Here is a 25,647-nt window from a genome sequence, read left to right as displayed (position 1 = left end):
GAAGTGAGGGAGATTGAGATGACTAAGAATACTCACGCATGAACTTCTAATTTTTTATATATCTTCCATGAAGTGAGAGAATGAGAGATTAAATTTGCAATTTAAAAGATTCAAATCTGAGAACGCCAGCTGAAACTGCGGGTCACTTACAAGATTGGTGGCAACTGGCCAGCATGAACTATTCATGGACAAGCTATAACTGCAAAGATCGAAATAGCTTTGGAGACAATATGTTATTTTTATAACTAATTACTAGCTGATAAGTTTTCTAAATCACTTTTGTTCCACCGTTGAGTGCGTTATGGCAAGTGAATTAAGTTTCAATTTTAAAAAAAAAAAGGTTAAAAAATTAAAATTTTAGAAAATTCAAATTAATAAATTAATAATATTTTATTAACAAAAATACTAATTGTTCTTGTCGGCCTTTGGAGACATTTACTAAAAAGGTAAAAAAAAAAAAAATTGTTTTATGAATGACTTAAGCGCAATAATTGACATTTCTTGCTTTTTCTTTCGCTTTTTTTTTTTAATCGTTCTTACCCAAATCGAGTTCCTCGTTCTCAATTTAAAAATAAGAGAAAGTAGTTGATTTCTTTGAAAACATAATCCAGAATAAAGCATAGCAATCATCGCTTCCACGTGAACAAAATTTAGTTACACTATCATTTTACTTTACGTCATCTATGAAAATGTCACCATTAAGATTAAGTAGAAAATGGAATGTAGAGCAGCCTGCACGAGCACTCCCGGAAGATTGATTTACAAGAAGCCACTTTCGCTTATCATGAGAAGATTGAATAGCAAAAGACATTCTAACACATCTAGACAACACAAATATATCCTTACTGTGCAGAATGACACCTTGAAACTAATATACTGATTTAAGTTTTTTGTATTAATTTGAAACTATATTTAAGTTTGTTTTCGTAGATTTTGCTTCTTAAATGTCAGTGCATCTTTTTGTTTTTAAATTTGTCAAGACTGAAACTAGGACATGTTTTCGGGATTTGTATCTTTGTGTAGATGCTGAAAGCTGAATACAGGAGTTGATTATTAAGAGAGAAAATTGCCATGGATTAAGTTGGCCAACCCATTTCACCCACTAGTAGAGAAAATTATAATTTTTTTTTTGTTATCCAAAGCAATTCTATTTGAGGTATTATAAAATATTAAATATATATGTCTTTCTCAAAAATATTTGAATCTTAATTTATTATATTGTAGAGAACTAGGGCAAAGAAATTTTTAAGTAAACCGAATGTACCATGTCATTTATTATCTATTTAATAAAAATATGACATCTAAATAATATTAAATTTAACTTGATTCTGATATTAATGATAGTAGAAAAAAAATAAAAAATTAAATATTCATTCAGAATAAATTTAATTTAAAAAATATCACATAAAATTTTATTTAAATTATTTAATACATTTTAATTCAATAGATTATAGATGGTATGATGTAGTTGATCTATTTAAATATTTTTTAAAACTAGTTTATTTCATTTGATCCAGTCTTGCTTGTAAAAAAACCATTTTAAAAATAAGTGATTCAATCCTTCTTTTTTCCAAACCTGTCATAGTCTCACGGGCCAGCCCACGTGAGGCCACATGGACTATGATGGCTCTCATTCGCTCAGTTCTATTCGATGTAGGTATTGGATATCTTCATGGAGGTCCAAGTGAATCTCATCATTTATAGTTTCTACATGGTGTCAGCATGGTTCCTTGAAACTCTCTTATTCAATTATATATTTTATTTAAAATTCACACCTAACCTTTCCGGAAAAAGTTATACCTAACTCACATCTAGTTTTAATTTTACTAATGAAAGTAAATTTAATATCGTGATAATTCCTATAATATAAACGTTAATTGTTTTAATTAAAATCACTTCCCTTTGACATATACTTTTCAGATAATCACCATTGATCACCACTGTCCACTGTCGATAAGTAGAATATTAAAACTTGAGCATTAGTGTGTGCAAAATGACGAGCAAGGAACAATATATACAAGAGTCATATCAGATCAAACTTCATTTTCTTAATTTTAGTTGTTATAAATAATTGTGTCTGGTGACTTCAGTAAAATTGTTCCTACTAATTAAGTCGCTAACATGGATGGGAACTTCTTGGGGCTGTATTGAAAATACAAATAATGGTATCAAGTATCGACATCAGCCACCAACAAAATACGACCACCAAGTTATAGTAGACGAAGAAATTAACGTTCTTCAAACTGCTTAAATATTTAGAATTTTTCGCATTGTAATCTTTCGTACAAAAAAAAAATATAAAAATCATCAATAATAAAATTGGCGTGACTAATTAGTCTAAAACTTGCCACCCGTAGAGACTTTTTTTTAATTATTTTTATCTATATATATAGGGTGGAAAATAGTGCACCTACAAGTTTTGGTTTATGAATTTATATTCCTGGCCTGTGTTAATATCAGAATCTTGATTAACACATGTATATCTAGATCTGCAAACGTAAATTAAAACACCAGGCACAAACATTTAATTTTAGAAATTCACATTGTACACAGTATATATTAGTATAGATTCCAGGTCCTTAATTTTTTCCCCCCAATTCTCAGAAAGAACGAGAATAGACATGTCCTTTTTAGACTGAATTTCAGCTGATGAGAATCGTTGCCGCCCCAGCGAAACATTTAAAGGGGGAAAATTATAATTTATAAAGCTGACAAATATACTTCGTAAAGGGGGAAAATTACACGTGATTTTTTATATTATTGTTAGGGATAATAAAACTTTAAATCTCTCAAATTTATCTCAATTATCAATTTTATCCCTCACATTCAATTTTTATAAATTGAGTCCCTTGAATTTTTTAGTTATTGATTTGGTCCTTATCATTTAAAGAGGAGGTAATATTATTAAAATTTACTGACATTAATAAGAAAATAATGATGGTAACCATATATATATATATATATATTAATAACAGAATATTAATTGTAGGAAAAAAACATATTAAAAAACTTTAAAGAACAAAAGAAGAACAAAATGCAATATAAAGAATTATATTGATAAAAGTTAAGTTGATTTATCTTACACATTAAATTAATTGAGAGTGAACTTATGTTTTAAAATTTAAAAGATTAATGTGATGATTTTTTTTAAAAAATGTAAGGTTTAAATTGATAAAAATTAAATTTGAGAAGTTGGATTAATAATTAAAGTAAACTTAAGGTGTGAAAAGTTTCACGATCCCGTATTATTACTGTTACTTTTTTCTTGGCCCGAAAAATCATAATAGCTGGTACAAGTTTTTGGAAAATTGATTTGGATGATTCTAAAAATTAAATGTTACTTTATTTGGAGTAAAGTAGCTTTTTTAGGACGCTCTAGAATTTAAAGAAAAGAATTAATTATGTGAAATCAAACAGAATTAGTTAATGGGATGATGGCATTGAAGACCGAAAAATTGAATTAAACTTAAATAAGAAAAAAATAAAAAATTCAAAATAAGGACCAACGTTTTTTTAAAATTGAATTTTGGTCTAAAAATTTAATACTATCGTTTCAAGATTTGCAAGTAAAACTTGTTAATTTGTAAAGAAAAAAATTGTTAAACGTATCACCAATCAGCCATTTCTAGCTAGTGATTTGCTATCCTCATATCTTTGTTTGCAACTCTCAAAGCATGAATTTGTAAACAAGATTCATTAATTTGTGAAAGAAAATAATTTTTAAATAATGATATATTTCATAGATTTTTCTTTTATAAATTAACAATTTCACTTAACAATTTTTATTTTGGTCTTTAATTATTTCAAATTTTAAATCATTTAATAAGTTTAATTCATTTTCTTGTCCTTTAATATTTTGATTTAGTCACATGAACTTGTGAGGAAACCATGATTTCACAGTGAATTCGTAAAAAGCTAGCCAAATAAAATTTGGGTCGCTGTAGAAAACCGGCCGGCCAACATGTTGGTGGAATAACATGAAAGTAATTCCAAGTCTTGCAAACATACATGCGCATGTATGTAGTTATTAATAATATCATCACATATTTGTACATACTACATATGCCTCAAATTATCATTGAAAAACAGAAGGACATATATAATTAAGACAATTCAATTACTTATAAGTTTAGTCCTAACTAGATAGATATGGATTCAGTTTCGGAATGAGTACCGTGGTGTTCAGTACTAAAACATTGTGGTGCAGTGTTCACTTTTTTCTTTTCATCTTTTCTTAAACGACAAGTTATTATTATAATGATAAATAAATTTATAAAATTATTATTTTAATATAGAATAAATAAAACAAATATTAACCTATTAAAATTTGACTTTCAAATATAAAGTTTGGTATGAATAGTTTAGAACTATATTGAAAAAAATTAAAACTATAGCTAAAGATATTTTATGACTATTTCTTATTTTATTGATTTTGCATACTTGTCCATTTATGAGGGATAACATCATTCAAGACACAATTGGATATTAAATATAAGCACTTTTCTTAATAAAAATTTGAACATTAGTTTGTTATATTATAAGAAACTAGCTTATTTTACTAAACTTAACTTCTATTTTAAACTCTTTAGGTCATTTAAAAAAAATTAGTACAATTTTAAATTATTTAGACCAAAATTTATATTTGAAGTCAAGTTTTAACAGAGTAATATTTATTTATTTATTAAATATTAAAAGAATAATTTTATAATATTTATTTATTATTATAATAATAACTTGTAGTTTAAAAAAGGGGGGCAAAGTTAACACTGCAGCGCCGTGTTTTGGTGCTGAGCACCACTAAGCACCGAAACCGAATCCAGATAGATACAAATTGAAGAAAAATATAGAAATCATGGATACTTGATATATAAACACTAGAAATAATAATATAAAAGCGATCAAGATGAAGGGAACATCTTTGCCTGGGACGTTAGCTTATGTTTCTTTGTTTATGGTCAGCAATAAGCTTTGTGAAAATCGACAAACAAGAATAAAAGCCATGGTGGTTTCACGTTATTAATTATTGTGAGATTATAAACCATGTCTTGCGTGTGCAAGGCATATTCTCTCGCACATTCGTGTTGGAATATAATGGCGAGTTATTTGAGTCTTCTATTATTGACGTACGTGACATGTTTCAGTGTATATAAGCATGATTTGCGTATCCCACTGAAGTGATATATCTATACACACACACACATGTGCATGCAGAGTTTTAGGGTTTGTGAAAAATGATGGAACGGAGCAGATCCCTAGGGGTGGTGGATAGAGAAGACGAGTTTGATGATGATGAAGATCAGCAGGAGAGTATGATCAAGAGCGAAGTGAAAGCCTTGTCCTTCTTTAAACTGTTGAGCTATGCCGATGCAGTGGATTGGATTCTCATGGCGTTGGGAGCTCTGGGTTCCGTAGTCCATGGCATGGCTTTCCCTGTTGGCTATCTCTTGCTCGGAATGGCTCTTAATACTTTTGGCAACAATATCAATGACAGTGACGCGATGGCTAGAGCTCTTAAAGAAAAGGTATAAATAATATAAATCTTCAGTGTTTCAGTAACATGTTCTTCGAAACAAGGAGTTAATATTTTCTGTATACGAGAATTTTGAAGAGTGCATGTGTAGAGTGATCATGCTTCTGAGATGACTGGTGGCTGCAAAAAGCGACGCAGAAACTAGATATTGTTGATACTCTTTACTGTGAAAGGTCTAGGATCTTCATGGTGCGTGGTGATATTAACAATAGTCTTCCTTGTTCATTCAGGTTGTTCCCTATGTGTGGTACATGGCCATCGCCACATTTCCTGCTGGAATACTTGGTATGTTTTTGCTCTCTCATGATTATCAGATCATCACTTCAATTACTTTTTTGTTAGCTAGTGGATATAAAAGTGAGAGAGAGAGAGAGAGTATTGATTGCTTCTTATACATTTAGTATTAAGCACTGCAGAGTCCTGACAGTGACAAAAAAATAGCCAAATACGTTATTTTTCATCCATAGGGACCCTGCTGGCAACGTAAATATTGAAAATAATAAATTCGCTCGTGTGTCTCTTATGCATATCGGTATATGTTATCAGGATAACGTAGTATAAGTTATTTAACTATGTATGGATATCAGTAATGTTGTCGTGTCCACATATATATATATATATATATATAGATATGTATATAACTTCAAATTGATGACCTTCTCTCCAAGGGTAAATGTTGACAACAGAAAATACTAGCAGTCCCACGGGAGGACCCAAACTAAATAATAGTATATACTTTAGAGCTGCCGTTTCTTTAAAATTTAAAAAGAATTTGTCGTATGTATTTCGTATTAGTAAGACACCCACATTGTAGAAGCTCTCACACATGCATAGGTTTAATCTCCCTAAATAGCCGCACAATTAAGTGTTATTCTTTCTTTAATGATAAATAATCTATAATTTGTCCCACACCTCATATACTTAACAAGTCGCACTTTCTCATCTCTTTATTATAATTATCTCTCCCTTAATGCTTAACAACTATATTATATTTCTTTTATTTTAAAATATAAGACACTTTTAGATAAAATTTTACGTACTAATAAATTTTATTAAATGTACTTAACAACCTTATCTTTCAAAAAATAAAATATAAACTTTCAAAAATACCCACCATTTAATATATTAAAAAAAATGTGAATTAATTATAGAGAGATAAAGGATAATATTAGAATTAATGCTTTAATAAAATCTAATCTACTCAAAGTGTCTTATATTTTGGGATGAAAAAACTCCATTAAAAGTGCCTTATAATTTAGGATGGAAAGAGTATAAGATATTCCTGCCATTCTTTAATATAAGATACTTTATGGAAGTTTTATATTAATGAGTGACTTTCAAAAATGCTCACATATTTAATTATACCATGCATGCTTGACTTTAAGATAAAGTTAATAATTTTTTTATAAGACAAAAGAATGAAGTTAATAATTTTAATTAAGGATAATTTAAGATTTGTATATAATTTTTTTTAAAAAAAATAAGACCCTTAACTAATTTTAATCATCTTTCTTAATCTGTGTAATTTAGTTAAGAGTATCTTATAAATAGGACTACAAGGAGTATTAATTTTTCCACCAAAGTACCCTTTGATTTAATATTCCCTAACTAACTAAACAACATATAATCTTTTTAATGAATTTTATTGAGAGTAATTTTAAAATTTTGCAAGAACTAATTAATTTTAATGCTTAGTGGTGCTTAATTATGAAAAGGATCGGAGGGGTATAAATTTACTCCCTCTGGTCTCATTTATAAATAACTTTCAACGTATTTTACTGAAATTTTAAAAAAAAATCTTAAACTCCATATTAATTCTATCTTAAAAATTTATTAAGTTTTTACATCTATCCTTAATAAGGATAAAAAGAATTATTTTTACTCCCTTTAATCTTTTTTATAAATCACTTATAACATATTTTATCACAATTAAAAAAAACCTTAAACTTTATTTTAAAATTTAATAAGTTTTCACGATATAAAAGTAAAGATGAATATAAAATATATTAAAGTACCTTATAAATATAACCAAAGAGGAATATCTGTTTTTGGTATTGAAGCATAAATTTATTTCAAGCTCCTTACATATACAAAAGCAATGAGTTCTAACTGATGGACCAAAAATATATGAACATTAATATAAATTATGTAAATAGTATATATAATATGTTGAAATCCCTCGATCTTTATCGTAAAGATAAACCTTGAGGTACCGAAAATATCATCTTGATAAATTAAATGCTTGCCATTTTCCCCCCATTTTTTTGTCCAAAATGCTTCTATCTTTTGTCAAACCCTTGTTATTTTGTGTGACATAAAATTTGAAAGAATGAAAGCATTTTCTAAACTGACCCGATGTGCTTATTTATGGCATTAAAAAGGAATTTCTCTTATTATATTTATTTAATATGTCACTTCCTCTGGTTCCATTTATAAGGTAGAGAGAGAATAATTTTTTTTTGGTCCTATATATAAGTTACATTATTAAATTTTTATCACAAATTTTCTCTTTTATTTTTCATTAAATGTTGAAAAGAGAAAATATGTTATTAAAGTATATATATTTAATAAAGATAAAGTTGAGAACTTATTACATTTTAAAATAAAATTAATAAATTTTAAAATTTTTTTAATATTAATAAAATATGTTGAAAGTAACTTATAAGTAGGATTAGTGAAATATATAATAGTCAATTTTTTTTAGATGTCTTTGAACACATGTCCTTTAGTTTCAAGTAAGAATGGCAATAAAATTTCAAAACAGAAAAATTTATGACAATCAAGTTCTGACAACATTTTTTAAAAAATAAGTTGTAAATATTGATCTAAAAATTTACCCATAGAAATCCCAACTACAAACTGAATCAATATTTATAACTGATTTTCCAAAAAAAAAAAATCATTTTTCCATAACCTAACTGTTTGGAACTTTAATCCCCTTCTAACTAGCTTCAAGCATAAAGGAGAAAAACACAAAAGAACATAGCAGCCAGAATTTGTCTTTGAATCGATTAGATTTAGATAAAAGAGTAAATTACTTGACCTGTGATTATGAGTTTCTTTTATAAACTGTAATTACCAACATTGGTTAAACAAATTTACAAAATGTTGCTCGACCTAAATTGAAATTTGCAGAGACGGGGTGTTGGATGTATACAAGTGAGAGACAAATAGCAAGGCTGAGATTAGCATACCTAGGAGCAGTACTAAGCCAAGAGATTGGAGCTTTCGATACAGAACTAACAAGTGGCAAAATTATCAGTGGGATCAGCAGCCACATGAGTATCATACAAGATGCTATTGGCGAGAAGGTCTTCAAAAATCTTGCTTACTAGCTTCCTATTATCTGCTTTCCTCTCTTGTCTCTCCATTATCCTTCACCAATTTCTGATGACTGAATCTTCAAGTGAAATTTCTTGATTCCTCACAGCTGGGTCACTTTACCTCATGCTTCGCCACTTTCTTCTCTGGACTTGTGATTGCTGCATATTGCACCTGGGAAATTGCACTTCTGTGTTTAGTGGTTGTTCCCCTTATTCTTCTGATTGGTGCCACCTACACCAAGAGAATGAACAACATATCAACTACAAAAATGAATTACCAGTCTCAAGTCACAGCTATGATTGAACAGGTTGGTATACCTGAGATTGAGAGGCTGAGATAACTAACTCTTCATCATAAGTATATGCATCTAATAGTTTTAACTAGCCCTCTGATTGTAAAATTGCAGACAATATCACAAATAAAAACGGTATATGCCTTTGTTGGAGAGATTTCTGCCATCAAATCCTTCACAGAAAACATGGACAAATTGTACATCATAAGCAAAGGAGAGTCACTTCTAAAGGGGGTAGGAACAGGGATGTTCCAAACTGTAAGTTTTGTTTCTTGGGCTCTTATTGTGTGGGTTGGAGCTGTTGTGGTCACAGCTCATCGAGCTTCCGGAGGAGACATTATTACTGCAGTCATGAGCATTCTCTTTGGTGCCATGTAGGGGACAGGAAACAAAGCAGTCTTCAATTAGATAATTTTCATGGAATGGAGAAGAAAATTTACTATTTTACTGGCAGTAACAAAAATCTCCTTTTCAATTTTTCAGATATTTGACTTATGCTGCACCAGATATGCAAATATTCAATCAGGCTAAAGCAGCAGGATATGAGATTTTCCAAGTGATCCAAAGAAAGCCACTCATAAATAACATATCAGAAGGAAAGACACCTCAGAAGATTGAAGGCTCCATTGAATTGCGTCATGTTCACTTTTCCTACCCATCACGCCTGGAGAAACCTATCCTTCAAGGTTTTTCCTTATCGATCCCAGCAGGCAAGACAGTAGCATTAGTTGGTAGTAGTGGATGTGGAAAGAGTACTGTCATATCCCTAGTTTCCAGATTTTATGAAGCCTCAAAAGGTTTGCACCCCCTTGCTAATTCTAACAATTTATTTGGTCCAAAGGTGTGTACTTTTTGCAGTCAATGGACATTGATAAGGCAGGCAACTATGTAACTGAATGCATGATCATGTGATGATGTGAATGTTTTTGCAGGATGTGAGTGCATGATTATTCATCGGAAAGGGTATCACCAAACTTAAAATGGTCTTAAATTTTGCAGGAGAAATTTTCATTGATCACCATAATATCAAGGATCTTGATCTGAAGTTCCTTAGAAGAAACATAGGGGCTGTTTCCCAAGAACCTTCACTTTTTACAGGCACCATCAAGGATAACTTGAAAGTGGGAAAAATGGATGCTGATGATCAAGAGATACAGAGTGCAGCAGAAATGTCAAATGCACACTCTTTCATATCACAACTTCCAGATCAGTACTTAACAGAGGTCAATTTCTTAATCTCCTATGTCATCTTTTTGTCTTATCACTTCTTAATCTTCCTATCTTACTTGTCCAAGGTTCCTGGGAAAAAAAAAATTAAAAAAAAAAACAGGTAGGACAAAGGGGCGTCCAATTATCAGGAGGCCAAAAACAAAGGATAGCAATAGCAAGGGCCATTCTAAAAAATCCACCAATTCTTTTGCTTGATGAAGCTACGAGTGCCCTGGACTCAGAATCAGAAAAGCTGGTTCAAGAGGCTCTTGAGAAAGCCATGAGTGGAAGAACTGTCATGATGATTGCACACAGGTTATCAGCTGTGGTAAATGCAGATATGATTGTTGTTGTGCAGAACGGACAAGTCTCAGAAATAGGAACACATAACAGTTTGCTAGAAGCAAGTCCATTCTATAATGCACTATTCAACATGCAGAACCTTGAACAAGTTCCTGATTTTAGGTATGATACTGCTTAAACATTCATTTTATGATGCATAAAACCACCTTGGGGGAGACTTATATTCTAACTAGCTGAAAATCTTGAATTGCCAGACCTTCAAGCTCAAAATATAAAACTTCAACTGTCCGAAAGGAAGAATACTTTGAAGAAATTAGATCACAGGAGAATCAACTTGAGATGCTAGAAATTCTCACAGAGAATTCATTGAAAGAGGAACAGATTGGCAGAAAAGAAAGAAGTATTTTTTTTAGAATCTGGTATGGTCTAGAGAAAAGAGAGCTTGCAAAGACTGCTATTGGCGCCTTTGCAGCAGCTTTTTCTGGCATCTCAAAGCCTGTTTTTGGATTCTACATCATCACCATTGGAGTGGCGTATTTCGGTCACGAAGCAAAGCAGAAAGTCGCATTGTATTCTGTCATCTTCGCTGCAATAGGGTTACTTTCATTATTCAGTCACACCTTGCAGCATTACTTCTTTGGAATAATTGGAGAAAAGGCCATGGGAAATCTCAGACGATCTCTTTATTCAGGTATCACGTATTCTCTATTAGAATTTCCAAAGATATTCACTTAAGTTTTATTCATTGAATGAACTTAAGAGGTATATATGAACTTCTGTTAAATGCTTTCAGAGGTACCCAAGTAAAGTAAGCCAAGACAAACATGAACACAAACAAAACACAATCATCACTTGCAAATTAGTCATTACTCCGTTGCATTTTTAATTTGTAGGAGTGCTTCGTAATGAAGTTGGCTGGTTTGACAAACCTGAGAACAGTGTGGGTTCACTAACCTCACGCATTATCAATGACACAACCATGGTCAAAATCATAATTGCTGATCGCATGTCTGTAATTGTCCAATGCATTTCTTCCGTACTGATAGCAACAGTGGTGAGCATGGTTGTTAACTGGAGAATGGGCTTAGTAGCTTGGGCAGTGATGCCTTGCCACTTCATAGGTGGTTTGGTTCAAGCTAAGTCTGCCAAAGGATTCTCAGGAGACAACTCTGCTGCACATTCTGAACTTGTTGCTCTTACATCTGAGTCCACTACCAACATCAGGACTGTTGCATCATTTTGCCATGAAGAGCACGTGTTGAGGAAAGCCAAAGCATCCTTAGACATCCCAAAGAAGAAGTACAGAATTGAAAGCATCAAATATGGGATCATTCAAGGCTTCTCTATTTTCTTATGGAATGTTGCACATGCTGTAGCTTTGTGGTACACAGCAATTCTGGTCGAAAGACGCCAATCTTCCTTTGAAAATGGCATAAGATCCTACCAGATTTTTTCTCTCACTGTCCCTTCCATCACAGAATTATACACGCTAATCCCCACTGTCATCTCTGCTGTCAATGTACTTACACCAGCATTCCAAACCCTTGATCGTAAAACTGAAATTGAACCAGATACCCCAGAAGATATAGAGCCCAAGACAATACAAGGAAATATTGAATTTCAGGGGGTAAAGTTCAACTATCCATTGAGACCTGGGGTGAATGTTCTTGACAATTTCAGTTTAAAAATTAAAGCTGGATCAAAGGTGGCTTTTGTGGGGCCAAGCGGGGCTGGGAAATCCTCTGTATTGGCCCTTTTACTCAGATTTTATGATCCAAGAGAGGGAAAGGTAGTCATTGACGGGAAAGACATAAAGGATTATAATCTAAGATGGTTAAGAAAACAGATGGGATTGGTACAACAAGAGCCGATGCTTTTTAACTGCTCTATAATAGAGAACATTTGCTATGGCAACAAGGAAGCTTCTGAAAGTGAAATAGTGGAGGTCTCTCGCGAAGCAAACATACATGAATTTGTAAGTAGTCTACCAAATGGGTATGACACTGTGGTTGGAGAGAAAGGATGCCAGCTTTCAGGAGGGCAAAAGCAGAGAATAGCAATCGCTAGAACCTTGTTAAAGAAACCAACGATTTTGCTCCTTGATGAAGCAACTAGTGCTCTTGATGCTGAGTCTGAAAGAACAGTGATAAGTGCAATGAAGGCAATAAGTCAAAAGGGAGGGAATGAGTTGCATTCAAGAACCACTCAGATCACAATAGCACATAGGCTTTCTACTGTAATAAACTCAGATACCATTGTTGTTATGGAGAAAGGAAAAATCATGGAGATGGGGTCCCACTCAACCTTGATAGAATCAGAAACAGGGCTTTACTCAAGGCTATTCAGGTTGCAGAGCTTTGAAGAAAGCTGATCTAGGCAAGGATTTTTTATACTGCTTCAAAGTGTGTATAACAACGATCAGTTGTTTAGATAAAGTTATTGTGATCTTGACATGAAATAAGGAGGGGAAATTTTTTCTATGTTAGTAAGTAAAGGTGAAAAAAAAAATTGCTTTGCTCTCAATATTCCACTAGTTGATACCTGATGTGGTTATCTGTAGCCAGTTCAATTTGATTGAAGTGGTTATCAATCTTACATGTAACATCATTTAAGTGGAACTAGGTCTTGAAAAGGATCAGAGCCAAAATTTACCCATTCAATGTGCAAAGCATGTAGAGACCCTTATGGAATGATTTGCCCTGTCAAGGTTGCCTAATTGAAGAAGAATCAAGAATGGTGCTGATTCAGCAGGAGTTTTGGCTTATTGAAGATGTTACATGGCTAATATTGTCATTTAAAAAAAAATCCTAATATCAATTAAATGACAAAAAGAATCAATAAGACTAGGTTTAAATGAGAGTATAACTCCAAAGAATAGTTTTCATTGGAAAGGCCAATCATTTTCAAATTTTTTTAAGCCAAACAACAACAAAAATAAGAAACATTTAAATTTAAAAGTCTTGTCAGTTAAATTACATTGAAGTTTCATTTTGATCGTGCATTGCCACTTTAAATAAAATCATTATTAAATTGAGAAAAGTAATAACTCTGGGAAGATCAGATTAAGATGATTCTATAAAAAATTACAGAGAAAAAAATACCATATATATTGACTAAAATAGAATGTCATTAGATTACATGCTATAACTAAAACTCCTGAATGTGTAGGCCCAAAAATTGGGCTAGACTACGAATAACATATGGTTGTCAAGAAATAATGCTGTAATGGAATTTTTAATGAACACAGGAGAGGGAGGAGGACACGGCTTTGGTTGAAAGGTAAATGACGATGAGCAATAAATGTCAAAACGTTGTGTTACTCAAATTTGTTTCTGGAACAGAATATTGCAGCGACCATGAAATCAAGGGAAACAAAGTGAAATATGGATTGCACCCATGGGGTTTCTTCTTGTTCCCAGTTTATGTATATTTATTATTGCCTCAAGATCACAATATAATTTATTATTAACTAATTTAATTTTTAAAAACATTGGTTAAAATTTTAATATTTTAAAAAATTTCATATATTTTTAGTGTGCTCTTATGTGTAATAAATGTAACATTTGATTTATTAAAAACACTTCATTAATTATTCAATAAAATAAGAATGTAATTAGAATAAAAAATATAACACCTGCTCAATACCTTATATTTTGAATTAAGCAAAATTTTTAAAAAACTATTTATATTATGATCCAAGGGACTATTTACAATTAAAAGTCATCAACCTTTCATCTAAAATTCCCATGACATTTTCTAGAACACCCACGTTGCCTCGGTTATCCAGCCTAGGGAAGTAAGGTCTTTCATCTAAAGCTACAATGTCCTGATGATGTCCATGGAAATGAACATGCTAGTAGCTTATTACCATTCTGGTTAATGGAGTTAGTATCCAACATCCAATCAGGATATGTACGTAAATCTGCTAGAATTTTGTGAGATTATATATACAATGAGTTCTTGTTATGTACAATTGTGATTCCCAATATGGCAGCAGGCCGCTTAATCTTCATATTTGCTCATGCCACCAATCTCGCTCTCAGAAAGCAGGTGGTCTCTAATTTTTCTGTAGCTCCTGAGCTCTTCTAGTGCATCAGCCATCTTTCGACGCCCAAAGACTCCAGCACCAGTAGCAATATCTTCCTCAGTTTCAGTTTTGAGAGACTGGGATGGAACACAACTTGGATCTTGCGGCAGAGGAGGTGCTGCTCTAAGCTTGCATAGAAGAGCACCAATAGCTGCATCTTGGGATTTTCTGCCCATAGGCAGTGCTTTTGATGTGATTTCTGAAGTATTATCATCATCCACATTCTGACTACTCAAGGAGAAAACCGACAAATAAGAAAAGGCAGTAACATAAAGATAATAGGACAAAAATTATATCCACTTAAAAAAGACACCTAGAAGCGGGTCTAAACACCCATTTGAGTGGGCATCTTAAAGCAAGTAAAATAAGAGTAATCGGGGAATTACTAAACCATCATATATAATTCACTCTTCCAATTTAAGATGCTAACAAACCCTAGGAGCATGTTACCAGCAGAAGATAATGTGCAATCACATGCCCCTGAAGTCGTCAGTACATGGCAAATTGCTAAGTCAGAACCTAACACAAGTGATTTGGGTAGGGGCAGGGCAATCACAACCTTAAATTTTGGGGATAAATTTTTTGGGAAAACAACAATTTTTCGAACCAATTTTGAACATATTAACTTCATATCTTTTCTATTTCCCTGTATGCTAAAAAAATAAAAACAATTTTATTCTTAAAAGAAGCATATATTTCTTTTGGTAAGCGAGAAAAGCTAATGAACAGATAAGTTTGTTTAATCTCATCAAACAAATTTTTTCATTGCTTATAATTGTAACTTGAAGCTGACTACACCTATAATTCTATATAAAATCATCCATCTTAGGGGATATTATCTTCATATATAACACTGACACTGGGCTTTGAGAGATTAAATAAAGAAGGCTATCTTTTTTTGAGTAAAACTTTTTTTTTTTTTTGGAGTGAAACTAGAAGGCTATCTTTATAAACAATAATAAACGCACGTTTTTTTTTTTTTGGGTCCTCGATACAGCAATAAGAACCTTTTTGATCTTGCTTATTACTTTCAGCTTATTTAACCATGAAAAGGAGTGTTTACACTGGCTAATAAAGGACTGACTGTTAGCTAAACGCATCTTGAAATATATTACTCGGAAAATTTATTACCTTTAATATCGTTTTGGTTGAAAATAATTCCAGTGTTTACTCAAAAATCACATTCAAACATTTGTAAGATAAACTTTAAACCACCTTGAGAAAAGACAGTGAAACATATGAAAATCTCAGGAGTACAACAACCTGATAAAAATATCATTGAAATCCCCAAAACAGGGCAAATCCACCTTCTGAAATATCCCATGGATCTTCTGCAGTATTTTACATGATAATCAGTCTTTTGAATGTCTCTAAGAACATTGTCAGTTTCAGAGAGCCAATCTAGCAAGCGCAGAACCAGATCCTGAATTGATTTATTTCTATTACCGTTCAGATCATTCATGCAAGTTAAAAACCTTCTAATCTGGGACATTTTACATATCCCCTAATTTAGCATCCAGATGTAGTTTAAAAACTTAATTGTCCAAGGAGGATGATTTGCTGAAGATGCATTATGACCTTATAGTGATAAATAAGAGGACTAATTAAGGTACCTGGGCTGAAAACCTAGCATATCGACATCATCAACATGGAAAGGATAAGAGACATCCCAATCATCAAAGTCATCCTGAAAAGATAATTTACTGGAGCTTCTAGAAAGTCCAATGCATAGTGAGCGTCTAGAAGGTAATGACCCAGAGAACCGCCGTGAATCATCCTTGTTGTCTCTGACAATCTATGAAGCATAAATATAGCTGATTAAAAAGAAATCGACATTTGAACTTTAGAAAGAAAAATGAAGGACCAATGTTACCTTTCGAACGCCAGAATTTACTGTCCTAGAATGTACACCTCCAGCCCGGTGAGCCTCTATTTTCGTTGATGACCTGATGCGAGACGAAGACTTATGTAACGAATTATCATTCTTGGTGCTTCTAGGGGATAAAAGAGGCAGTGAATTTCCACTAGAATCTGAAAAATCAGGAGAGAAATTTCTAGAGCCTTTGCCCATTCCTGAAAGGGGAATAGCTGCAGGGACAGTTGCTAAAGGCAATTGAGTTTGCATTGGATTGTCACTAAAGAATGGACGTGGGGATAGAGAAGAAGACGGAGATGGTGATGGTAAGAATGTACAAGGTCGATGCTCACCATAACTTGTACGCCTTTGTTGAGTTAGATTTGGATAGTTGGGAATCTTGTTACCAGAATCATCAGTTGGAAAATCACTTGTCCTGCGACAAGGACGACATATTGGTGGGGATCCAACAATGGTTTGCTTCTGCACAAGAGGTGCGGCCTTGCGGAACGCGCTTGTCCAGCTACGAAGATGAAGTTCAACAGCCACAGAAGGCAATGACATCAGAGGGCTGGCATTAGGGCTTCCGACATAATCCTTGATTAGTTTTGGTGGCGATGGAGTTGAGAACTCAAGATTCAAATTAGACAATGTGCTACGGTAGGTCACGGATATACAAAAGCGTCCTGGAAAAGCCTCAATGGCTGTGAAACTGTATTCTTCCATCATGTCCTCCTCAGTCCGTGAAAACGGATTAGTAAACGAAGACACCTCGGAAGTAATATCAAAATTACAAGTATGACTTGATGAACTTCGTCGTCTAAATATTGTATGTGCTGGGAGAAGCCTCATTCGAGAATAAAGCGATCGGAACAGGACTATTGACTTCTGGTATGCCTTCTTGTAGTCGCTAGGAATGTCCCCAGTTCGAGGAGCCAGTAATCGCCGGCGCTCATACTCAACAACCCACCGCTCTATCACAGTCTTAGTCGCATTCCGAACTATGACAATGTCAATTATCATCGGATCCATTGAAGTTCCGCGCCAGAAGTTGAAGTTATCTAGAGCGGCGGGTTGATTACCTAATAACAAGTTAAACCATTTGTCAATCTCGTTGGCGCTAGAACTCGTTGGCAGATCACAACTATCAAGCGAGTAAAGCGAAGGAACCCTCGAACCTACAATGACGTGCAAGCTCTTCGAATAAAAGTGGGAAATAATATGTTCTAATTTGCGCAACTCTGATTGCATGTTACCACGAAAAGAATCGAGTAACTAGAAAAAGAGGGTATCGCGGATTGTCTTTGTCTGCCGAGGATGCGAAAACAGCTAATCGTAAGATTTCTATTCACAATCAAATCAAAATTCAATGAAGCTAACACGAAGTTGGAATTCAGGAGCTATGCGCATGGCTCGTCTGTCCCCTGTGCAGCCCAGTGTTTCTTGACTGAAAAAAACAGGCAAAAGCATACGAAACCATGTTATTTATTTGACCAAGGAAGAAAAATCTTCATTGTTTTGTAAAATATTTTCAGTTGTAATTCTTCACTCAACATATTTCTTTTAAAAAATAATCAAATGGATTGATATAATATAAAAATAGAATTATTTTTCATTTTTTTCCTTGTTATTTATTTAAACGCGAATAATTTTTTTTTTTATCCATTCGCGGGGGCCGGGGGATCGAAAACGTGTAAAATTTTTTAATGGATGTTTTTTTTTTTAACCAGCTATCATTTTTTTTAATGAATTGCTGCTATGTTTTTGGGTCAAATTTATTTTCTAAATCTAAAGTCTGCACAAGAGGATGTTTCAAATATTTTGGTGCTACTATAACAAATAATTTTTTTAGAAAATCAAATTTTTTCTAGAAAATCAAGTCGAATAAATTTATTCTAATTTTTATTTCTAGAATAAATTTTTATTATAAATTTATTTTTAATAAATTTTTATTTTTAACGTGTATTATGCTATAGCATAGTATTGGATTTAAAAAAAATCACAGATTTTTTATTTAATCCCCAGTGTCATGTGATTTTGGCTTACATGGACTTCCATCTATTATCCCCCCTAAATAATAAAATGAAAATCTAAATGTATCTTAAATTTTTGAAAACTACAATTATATTAATTAATAATAATCAAAAGTCACAATCATCAACCGTCGATAACCATCATTATCGGCCGATTGTTTTAATTTTAATTTTTTTTAAATTAATACAATCAAATAAATTTTCTAATTTGTTTTGAAAAACATTTTTTAAAATTGTATCACAAGACTGTTTAAAAAAAAAAAACCAAACAAGATTCCATTATATGCTTTTCAAATTGTTTTCGGCTAGGACATCTTCTTTTTCACATTTTTGTACATATATAAGTAAAGAAAAATATATGCCTTATTCCGGATGGGGCCCATTTTTTCTGGGCATAAAGTTTTGTGTAGATCCATGGATTTAGATTATTAATTGGGCTAAATACGTAATAAATACCATAATTACTATTTCTAAACTTTTTTTTTGGGATAAAATTCTAAACATTTTTTTGACTGCACTACTTTTAAATATATTCTTACCTCACCGTCATTTGATATGACCTTCGATTTTTAATAATTACTTTTTTATGTAAATTTTTAATAATTACTTTACTATTTCAAAGGAATTTTTAATAATAAGTATGTAAGGAATTATGCTCGCTTAATTAGTGATCTCGAGTTCAAATTCTAGACATGAAGGTATGTTAAATACTCATTAGAGAATTTTGTCACCAATAATCTTACCTGGCTCGACTTATAAATAATAAGCAATTATTATACTTTAACCAGCTTTCTTCATATTTTAATCACATAAATTTTCCCTTCATTTTAAGAACATACATTTTCGTCTCAATTGTTAACCATAAAAGAATATTCTACATAGATTCTAAAATATATTTTTAATTGAAAACAATATTAAAATAAATCTTATTTACAAATTTATCCCTTATCATATTAAATCTCTAATTTATAAGTTTGTTTAATACTTATTAGATATCCATTGGTAGAAAAAAATTAATTTTACTTTAAGAATAAATAACAACTCAATCAAAATTTCATGGAATTATTTAAAAAATAAAAATTTAACAAAATTTATTTAAAAATTACAAATAATAAAATTGACATATTAACATCATAAGCTCGAAATTATATCATTTTATAATTTAATAAAATAATTATGCTCTCTCTCTCACGTTTTTAGCCTTCACATATGTTTAAAGGATGACTAAATAAATAAGCTTTTAAGTATCTAAAATTACCAAAATACTAAAATTTTAGAACTATAAAACTAATCAACTTTATAATATATTGAAATTAATTATTTTAATAATATAAAAAATGCGAAAGATATAAAAATTATATTTTTGGACAAATATAAGTCTTTAAATATCTTTTTTAAGTAATATTTATGCTAGAGAGGGTTATTTTGATCAAAATAAAATCCTAACACCGTGATTTAACAATCAACCTTTAGATACATGGAAAAAGAATCTTAAAATTAAAATGAGATATTCATATGGGTCTTAAAATAAAAAAGAGGTCTATGTAATTTAGATCAAATAGATGTCAAAGTGTTCATAAAAAAGAAGAAGAAGAAGAAGAAGTCAAAGCATTTTACTCGTTATATATATATATATATATATACACTCTCATTATTCAAAAATATAAAGCAGTTTTAATATTTTAAACGTAAGAATTGTTTTTTAAAAAAATACTCCTAATAAATAAATTATTTTATATTTATTTTAAAGTAACACACTTTATTAAATAGGAATAAACATGAAAAGATGATACTAGTTTGAAAACAAATAACTACTTTATTAAAAAATAAAATTTATTTAAAAATACCTTATATTTTTTAATAAATAAAGTACACACACATATGTGCACGTCTTGGAAGAGAGTGAGGGAACAGAGTGCATAGAGAAAAGAGTGGGGAGAGTGGTGGTCATAGTTGAAGCCTAGAAGGTAACAAAATAGTCATTAAGCTATTAAAATGGTCATAAAATGTTCATTAGATGGTTCAAGTAGCATTCAAAGGTGTTCAGATTAAATCAATGGCAACACTTAAAGAATGCAACAAAGAAAAGAGAGCGAAAGTAACACTTAATCATATTTGAAGAACATAATAATAGGTGAATTGGAATAACAAACCTACCTTATGGTCAGACAAATGCTTACAGACTGGAGAGCATAATCTTATCAAAATTATGTAAATGGCACCAACAAAAATATGGAGAGTGCAACCTTTTTTTCAAAATAAGCGACAAAAGCTCGTTTTCAAAGCAATCTTACTAATATCACTTGCCAACAGGTTTCTATTCTAAAACAATAAAATAGCAGGGGAGGCAAACTCAATGGCGGCTTCCTCGCTTCCCTCTCAAATCTGGATCCCTGGAGCCAGGCATGAACGTGTAAGAGGAATGCTGAAACAGGCTATCATGTAACAATAGTCTTACAGAGAAAGAGCAAGAGACGTGAGGTTCATATCTATTCCTATGGGTAATGGGTCCCTTAGAAATAAGTCTCAAGTCTCAACTCTCACTCTCCTCTCCTCTCACTTCACTTGAAGTGAATTAAGAAGATTTTGTTTGTAAAAGAGTTAAAACTCGTAAGGCCATACCTCTCAATGTGATCTAGAATCAAAAGCCTTGGCCCAGGAGGGATTTTCACATCTCTGAGAGCACTGAAACACGTTGTGGAAAACAACGGATTTACACACCGAATCATGATAACCAATATTAGGAACAGGAAAATGACAAGATATTAACGAAATTTTGACACAATCATCCAACCGACTACCTGTCCGTGAGTAAAGGCAAAGTGTTGTCCGTTAACATGCCTCTCTTAAAATTTTTCTCGTAACTTTGGAGGCCTAGGTTGTGCAACATATGTCTCGTTTTAGCATAATGAATATCTTCAGTTGGAGGTTTAGAAAACTTCTGTCCAAACTGCATCATATGTGGGACACGCACTTAGCAAGGAAAAGGGGCTCAATGGACGGCAAATTATGAACCAACAATAGAAAAATTGTTACGTAGCGATACAGGCAAGCACAAGTTATCATGTCATAATTATTAGTTGAAGGCTATAAGAAAAAGATCCATGAATGATTCCCCTAAGGTAGTGTTTGGTTGGAGGGGAGGGAAAGGGAGGGGAAACAAGGGGAGGGGAGATTTTTTAAAATTTTCCCTCCTCTCCCCTCCAAAACCTTCCCCCCCCCCCCCATTTGGGGGGATGCACCCTCCCCTCCCCTCCCCTCCTCCTCCCCCTCCCCCCTCCCTCCCCTCACCTTCCTTCCCCTCCATTCCCTCCCCTTCCCTTGAACCAAACAGAGCCTAAAAGTTCATCTCTGGACCATGATTATATATTTGCCGTGCAATGATGCCAACATGCAAAGCCAGATACGACTAAGGCCCTGAAAAACTTTGCAAAGACAGGTATTGCTTCTTCTTTCATGCTCACCTGGAAAATTCCACCTTGAACAAGTGCAAAGAAAAGTCCAGAAGTGACTGCATTTGCTGCTAGATTTGGTCCACCCATGCCACTTACCAACGAAAACATGGCCCCAGAACCAAAAGCAGCTGCCATGCTGCATTAGAATTATATAACCATTCAAAATCATATTTGCAGCTAGAAAAAAAATTGCTGGTAACAAGGAAAAGGCAGACCAAAATAGTTGACTGCTTTGAAAACGAAATAGCTTTTGTTTGAAAAATAAAGGTGAGTCAAATTTGACCCTTAAAATATTGTAAAGATTGTAGGAATCATTTCTAGTACCTTGATCCTCAAGTCTGATTAGCAAGATACTTATTCCAAAAATACTTAACGACTACAATTGCGTCAATTACATATTTATTCTTCCTCAATAGGTAGAATTTGATAATTTTATTAGAAAGCCACCAATGAAACTTCATCATGGATTGAAGAAAAGTTCTCTGATAAAACTAGTGCACAGAACTGGGCATCAAAAGGAATACTGAAACAGATTTATTACCCCATATACATTGTTATTTGAACAGTGCTGAATATATTATCACGTTTCAATAGAGCTCCAAATTTAATCTCCTTCCTTATGTGATATGTAAGTTGCCGTCTTTTCCATATATACATGGGTTTGATCCCATTCCAGGCAGCTGGAAAGGTTGATAAATTAAAAGGTCAAACAGAGCCCAAATACTTTATTTATTTCGGGTCCTCTTCAGCATCAGATATTTTTGCTGCATAGCATACAATCATATCCATAGGTTATTATCTTTGACACTGATAGACCTTACACTAGCTTACCATTGCTTTTGGCTTTTTATCTTTACCTTATGACAACTCAAAATGCCAAAAAAAAAAAAAAATTGGGGGTGGGGGGAACCTACTAAACTATGTTTGAAGAAGGCTCATGCCTGTTAAGCACTTCCATAATTAAGATAGGGTCATTATGAGTTTCACAATTTCAAACTAGGAATGAGTTTGCGAAAGTAGCCCCAAATGATAGCCGTTATATATTACTTGCAACAATGCCACGTATCATTTGTAGTTAAGGAACAATAAAAACAGAAGAAATAGATTTCTGAATCTCACCTGGACTGGATGTCTTCCTTGCCCCTGATTCTTTTCAAGACACAGGAAATACCAGCATTGACTCCTGTCATGACAGCAAAGTTGCGAGCTTGTACCAAAGGACCCCCAGAAAGAGCCTAAACAAATTGTTATAGTAAGAGAACAGAAAGACTAGGAAAAGGTTATTCGGCCAGTTATATGCCACTAGAAAAAACAATAACGCTTAGATTGAGCTATGACTTCCATTTCCATATGAGGAAAATTCCTCTGTTAATAAATTAGAAGCCCAAAGTGGAATATAAGAGCAACATGGAATACAACCACTTGAAGAACCAGCAAGAACTGGACTATCGATGCAGTTGGGAACACTTTAAGTTCTATTAAACCCTTGACCATTATTGATAATAAAGATAAAAGATCTCAAAGCTGGGAACATCAGAAAGGAATTACGATTGAAAAGTTCGGGTCGGGCATCGAATAAAAACACACAAGATAATTATAGATTGTGGGCATGGAGCTTGAAGGGAATTCAAAGCAACAAAACTAGGATCGTAGAAGGAGAAGAGGAAAAGGAAAATAACAAACCTGCGCTTGCTGAAGGGGGGCCATGGCTTGAGAATTGAGAGAGGCCTGAGGAGGAGTGGGAATAGAGGAAGCGTCGGGGGCAAGAGTACCCATGAAGACACCGATGGCGGCCCCTTGGACGGCGCTGGTGGCGGTGACGACGGCAGCCTCAACAGGCAAAGACTGCTTGGACAGCCAATGCCTGAAGCCATTCTCCAACTCCTTGAAGCGAAGCTGGATATTCTCAATGGGGTTCTGGAGCTGAGGAGGCATCACCTTCGCCACCGCTATTCCGCCCTTCCCTTGCTCCATTTCCTGCTCCAGTTACCTCCTCTTCAACTCCACGGTGCCGGTTGGATAACAAAGATCGTTTCTTACTCTATAGTTTTGATTTTTCAATTTAATTTCTGAACAGAAAATACAAGAAAACCAAGACAAAAGAAAAAGGGAAAAACCCTACCCGGGTCGACAACCCACCAATTTCCTAAAGAAGCCGGGCTTTACAAGGAGAGGGAATCCCCCCAACCCCTCAACAAAGCAAATGGAGAGCCATGAGAAGCAATTCGTTAACCATCAATTATCAAAGTATTTACCGTAAGAATTGCATGTATTAATATGTAATCTATCTTTAAATATAATTGTTTTTAATAAAAAAATACGTGTCAGTGATAAAAAAAATTATTAAAGCATATTCTTTTTTTATAACTACTATATAGAGTAAGTTAGAAATTAAGATCAAAGAAAATTCTACTCCCTGAATTTCGTGAGATTCCATTGACAACTTTAATGAGATTAAAAAATTTAATTAAAAGTAGTACTCTTCAGATTTTATTATAAGGGGATCTTCTAAAAGTAATAATTTTTTGTCTTTGATGCAAGTTAATTGGTGAAGTATTAATTATATTTTTTTTTAATATTGCCCTTATCTAAATTCATTAACGAGATAAATTATATTGTAAATTTAATTTTTTTATTTAAATAATGATAAAATTAAAAATTTATTTTATTTAAAAAAAATTAATCACTTAATATTTTCTTCTTGATTTTAATATTGTAGTTAGGAGTGCCTTCTATTAAGAAGCTAAATGTTAAAAATTTTAACAGCGTTTCAAAGCAGCATTTTAACGGGTACTTTTGCTTTCCACGATTCCCTTTTTCTTCAGATATTGTTCGATCTAAAATTAAATAAATTTAATTTAATATTATTTTCATTATATTTATAAGTCACTTTTAACTATCTCACATAGTTAAAAAATAATAATTAAATCATTAAAATTGTGTAAAAGTTAAACAAAAATTAATTTATTTTTATTAAATGCATTATTTTTAATAGTATTTTACCTCTCAGCACATAATTAATACTTCTTTCTTCATTTTTAAATATAAGATAAATTATTATGTGTCTCTTTATTTTTATTTATAAGTAAAATTATAAATTTTAAAAATCATTTATCACATTTTCCTCATATTGGCCCTCATAAATTCAATATTTATTTTCACTAAACATATTTATTTTATTAATCACTTGTATAATTTGGTAAAAATTTTTAATTTTTAAATATAATTATTATATTTAATTAACTTTTTTAAACTGATAGAAAATGAAGAAAGTATAAGAGATTGGTTTCTAAGTTTTAACTGCTTGTTATTTGGTTGGTAAGCTTACAAGGCTTTCATTCTATGATAATTTTATCAAATATTAATTATATTTAGGTTTAATTGTTACTCCCTCCATTTAAAATATAAGAGATTTTTGAAGGGTTATATGTTAAAAAATATAATGCATTTTTAATGTTTTAAGACGTAATTAATGTATTTTTTTTAAAGTATCTATAATAAATAAATTACTTTATATTTAATTTAAAGCAAAATTTTCTATTAAATAAGGATAAATAAG

At 32.3% G+C, this 25,647-nt stretch overlaps 3 protein-coding genes across 4 annotated transcripts; 1 reads left to right on the top strand and 2 right to left on the bottom strand.

Annotated features, from left to right (window-relative positions):
- The first annotated feature begins 5,226 nt into the window (after positions 1-5,226).
- On the top strand, positions 5,227-13,342 carry LOC129302270 (ABC transporter B family member 19-like). 2 transcript variants are annotated; one of them, XM_054941025.1, is made up of 10 exons: positions 5,227-5,522; positions 5,761-5,815; positions 8,666-8,841; positions 8,961-9,161; positions 9,261-9,520; positions 9,630-9,943; positions 10,146-10,369; positions 10,714-10,820; positions 10,913-11,349; positions 11,552-13,342. In XM_054941025.1, the coding sequence occupies exons 1-10, from the start codon at positions 5,232-5,234 to the stop codon at positions 13,027-13,029; spliced, it is 3,543 nt and encodes a 1,180-aa protein (XP_054797000.1). In that variant the 5' UTR covers positions 5,227-5,231; the 3' UTR covers positions 13,030-13,342. The 2 variants fall into 2 exon arrangements, with proteins under 2 accessions (XP_054797000.1, XP_054797001.1); XM_054941026.1 differs by having other exon boundaries at positions 10,477-10,820.
- Positions 13,343-14,421: 1,079 nt separating this feature from the next.
- LOC129301711 (autophagy-related protein 13a-like) lies at positions 14,422-17,851 on the bottom strand. Its single transcript, XM_054940306.1, has 3 exons — positions 16,619-17,851; positions 16,359-16,540; positions 14,422-14,973 (listed from the first exon to the last, which is right to left on the bottom strand). The coding sequence occupies exons 1-3, from the start codon at positions 17,849-17,851 to the stop codon at positions 14,661-14,663; spliced, it is 1,728 nt and encodes a 575-aa protein (XP_054796281.1). The 3' UTR covers positions 14,422-14,660.
- Positions 17,852-20,720: 2,869 nt separating this feature from the next.
- Positions 20,721-24,253, bottom strand: LOC129300853 (chloroplastic import inner membrane translocase subunit HP30-2-like). The gene is made up of 6 exons (XM_054939458.1): positions 23,772-24,253; positions 23,208-23,323; positions 22,098-22,224; positions 21,435-21,583; positions 21,256-21,318; positions 20,721-21,026 (listed from the first exon to the last, which is right to left on the bottom strand). Exons 1-6 carry the CDS (start codon positions 24,060-24,062, stop codon positions 20,987-20,989), a joined length of 786 nt encoding a protein of 261 aa, XP_054795433.1. The 5' UTR covers positions 24,063-24,253; the 3' UTR covers positions 20,721-20,986.
- Positions 24,254-25,647: the final 1,394 nt, after the last annotated feature.

The sequence above is a fragment of the Prosopis cineraria genome, unplaced genomic scaffold, assembly GCF_029017545.1.
Source record: "Prosopis cineraria cultivar Desert tree isolate PC_DT_omini unplaced genomic scaffold, ASM2901754v1 PC2, whole genome shotgun sequence".
NCBI lineage: Eukaryota > Viridiplantae > Streptophyta > Magnoliopsida > Fabales > Fabaceae > Prosopis > Prosopis cineraria.
Note: the sequence above shows the minus strand (reverse complement) of the source record. Positions and strands in the feature narration are given on the sequence as shown.

Bases quoted from the DNA above. Each gene is read 5' to 3' on its own strand.
- LOC129300853 (XM_054939458.1), bottom strand. From the start codon at position 24,062: ATGGAGCAAGGGAAGGGCGGAATAGCGGTGGCGAAGGTGATGCCTCCT. The intron at 23,324-23,771 runs GTTTGTTATTTT...CAATTTGTTTAG, and splicing joins CCCCCCTTCAGCAAGCGCAG to GCTCTTTCTGGGGGTCCTTT. The intron at 22,225-23,207 runs GTGAGATTCAGA...ATTCTAATGCAG, and splicing joins AAGGAAGACATCCAGTCCAG to CATGGCAGCTGCTTTTGGTT.
- LOC129302270 (XM_054941026.1), top strand. From the start codon at position 5,232: ATGATGGAACGGAGCAGATCCCTAGGGGTGGTGGATAGAGAAGACGAG. The intron at 5,816-8,665 runs GTATGTTTTTGC...TGAAATTTGCAG, and splicing joins ATTTCCTGCTGGAATACTTG to AGACGGGGTGTTGGATGTAT. The intron at 9,521-9,629 runs GTAGGGGACAGG...TCAATTTTTCAG, and splicing joins AGCATTCTCTTTGGTGCCAT to ATATTTGACTTATGCTGCAC.
- LOC129301711 (XM_054940306.1), bottom strand. From the start codon at position 17,851: ATGCAATCAGAGTTGCGCAAATTAGAACATATTATTTCCCACTTTTAT. The intron at 16,541-16,618 runs GTAACATTGGTC...TATGCTTCATAG, and splicing joins TAAATTCTGGCGTTCGAAAG to ATTGTCAGAGACAACAAGGA. The intron at 14,974-16,358 runs GTACCTTAATTA...CTCCTTGAGTAG, and splicing joins ATGCTAGGTTTTCAGCCCAG to TCAGAATGTGGATGATGATA.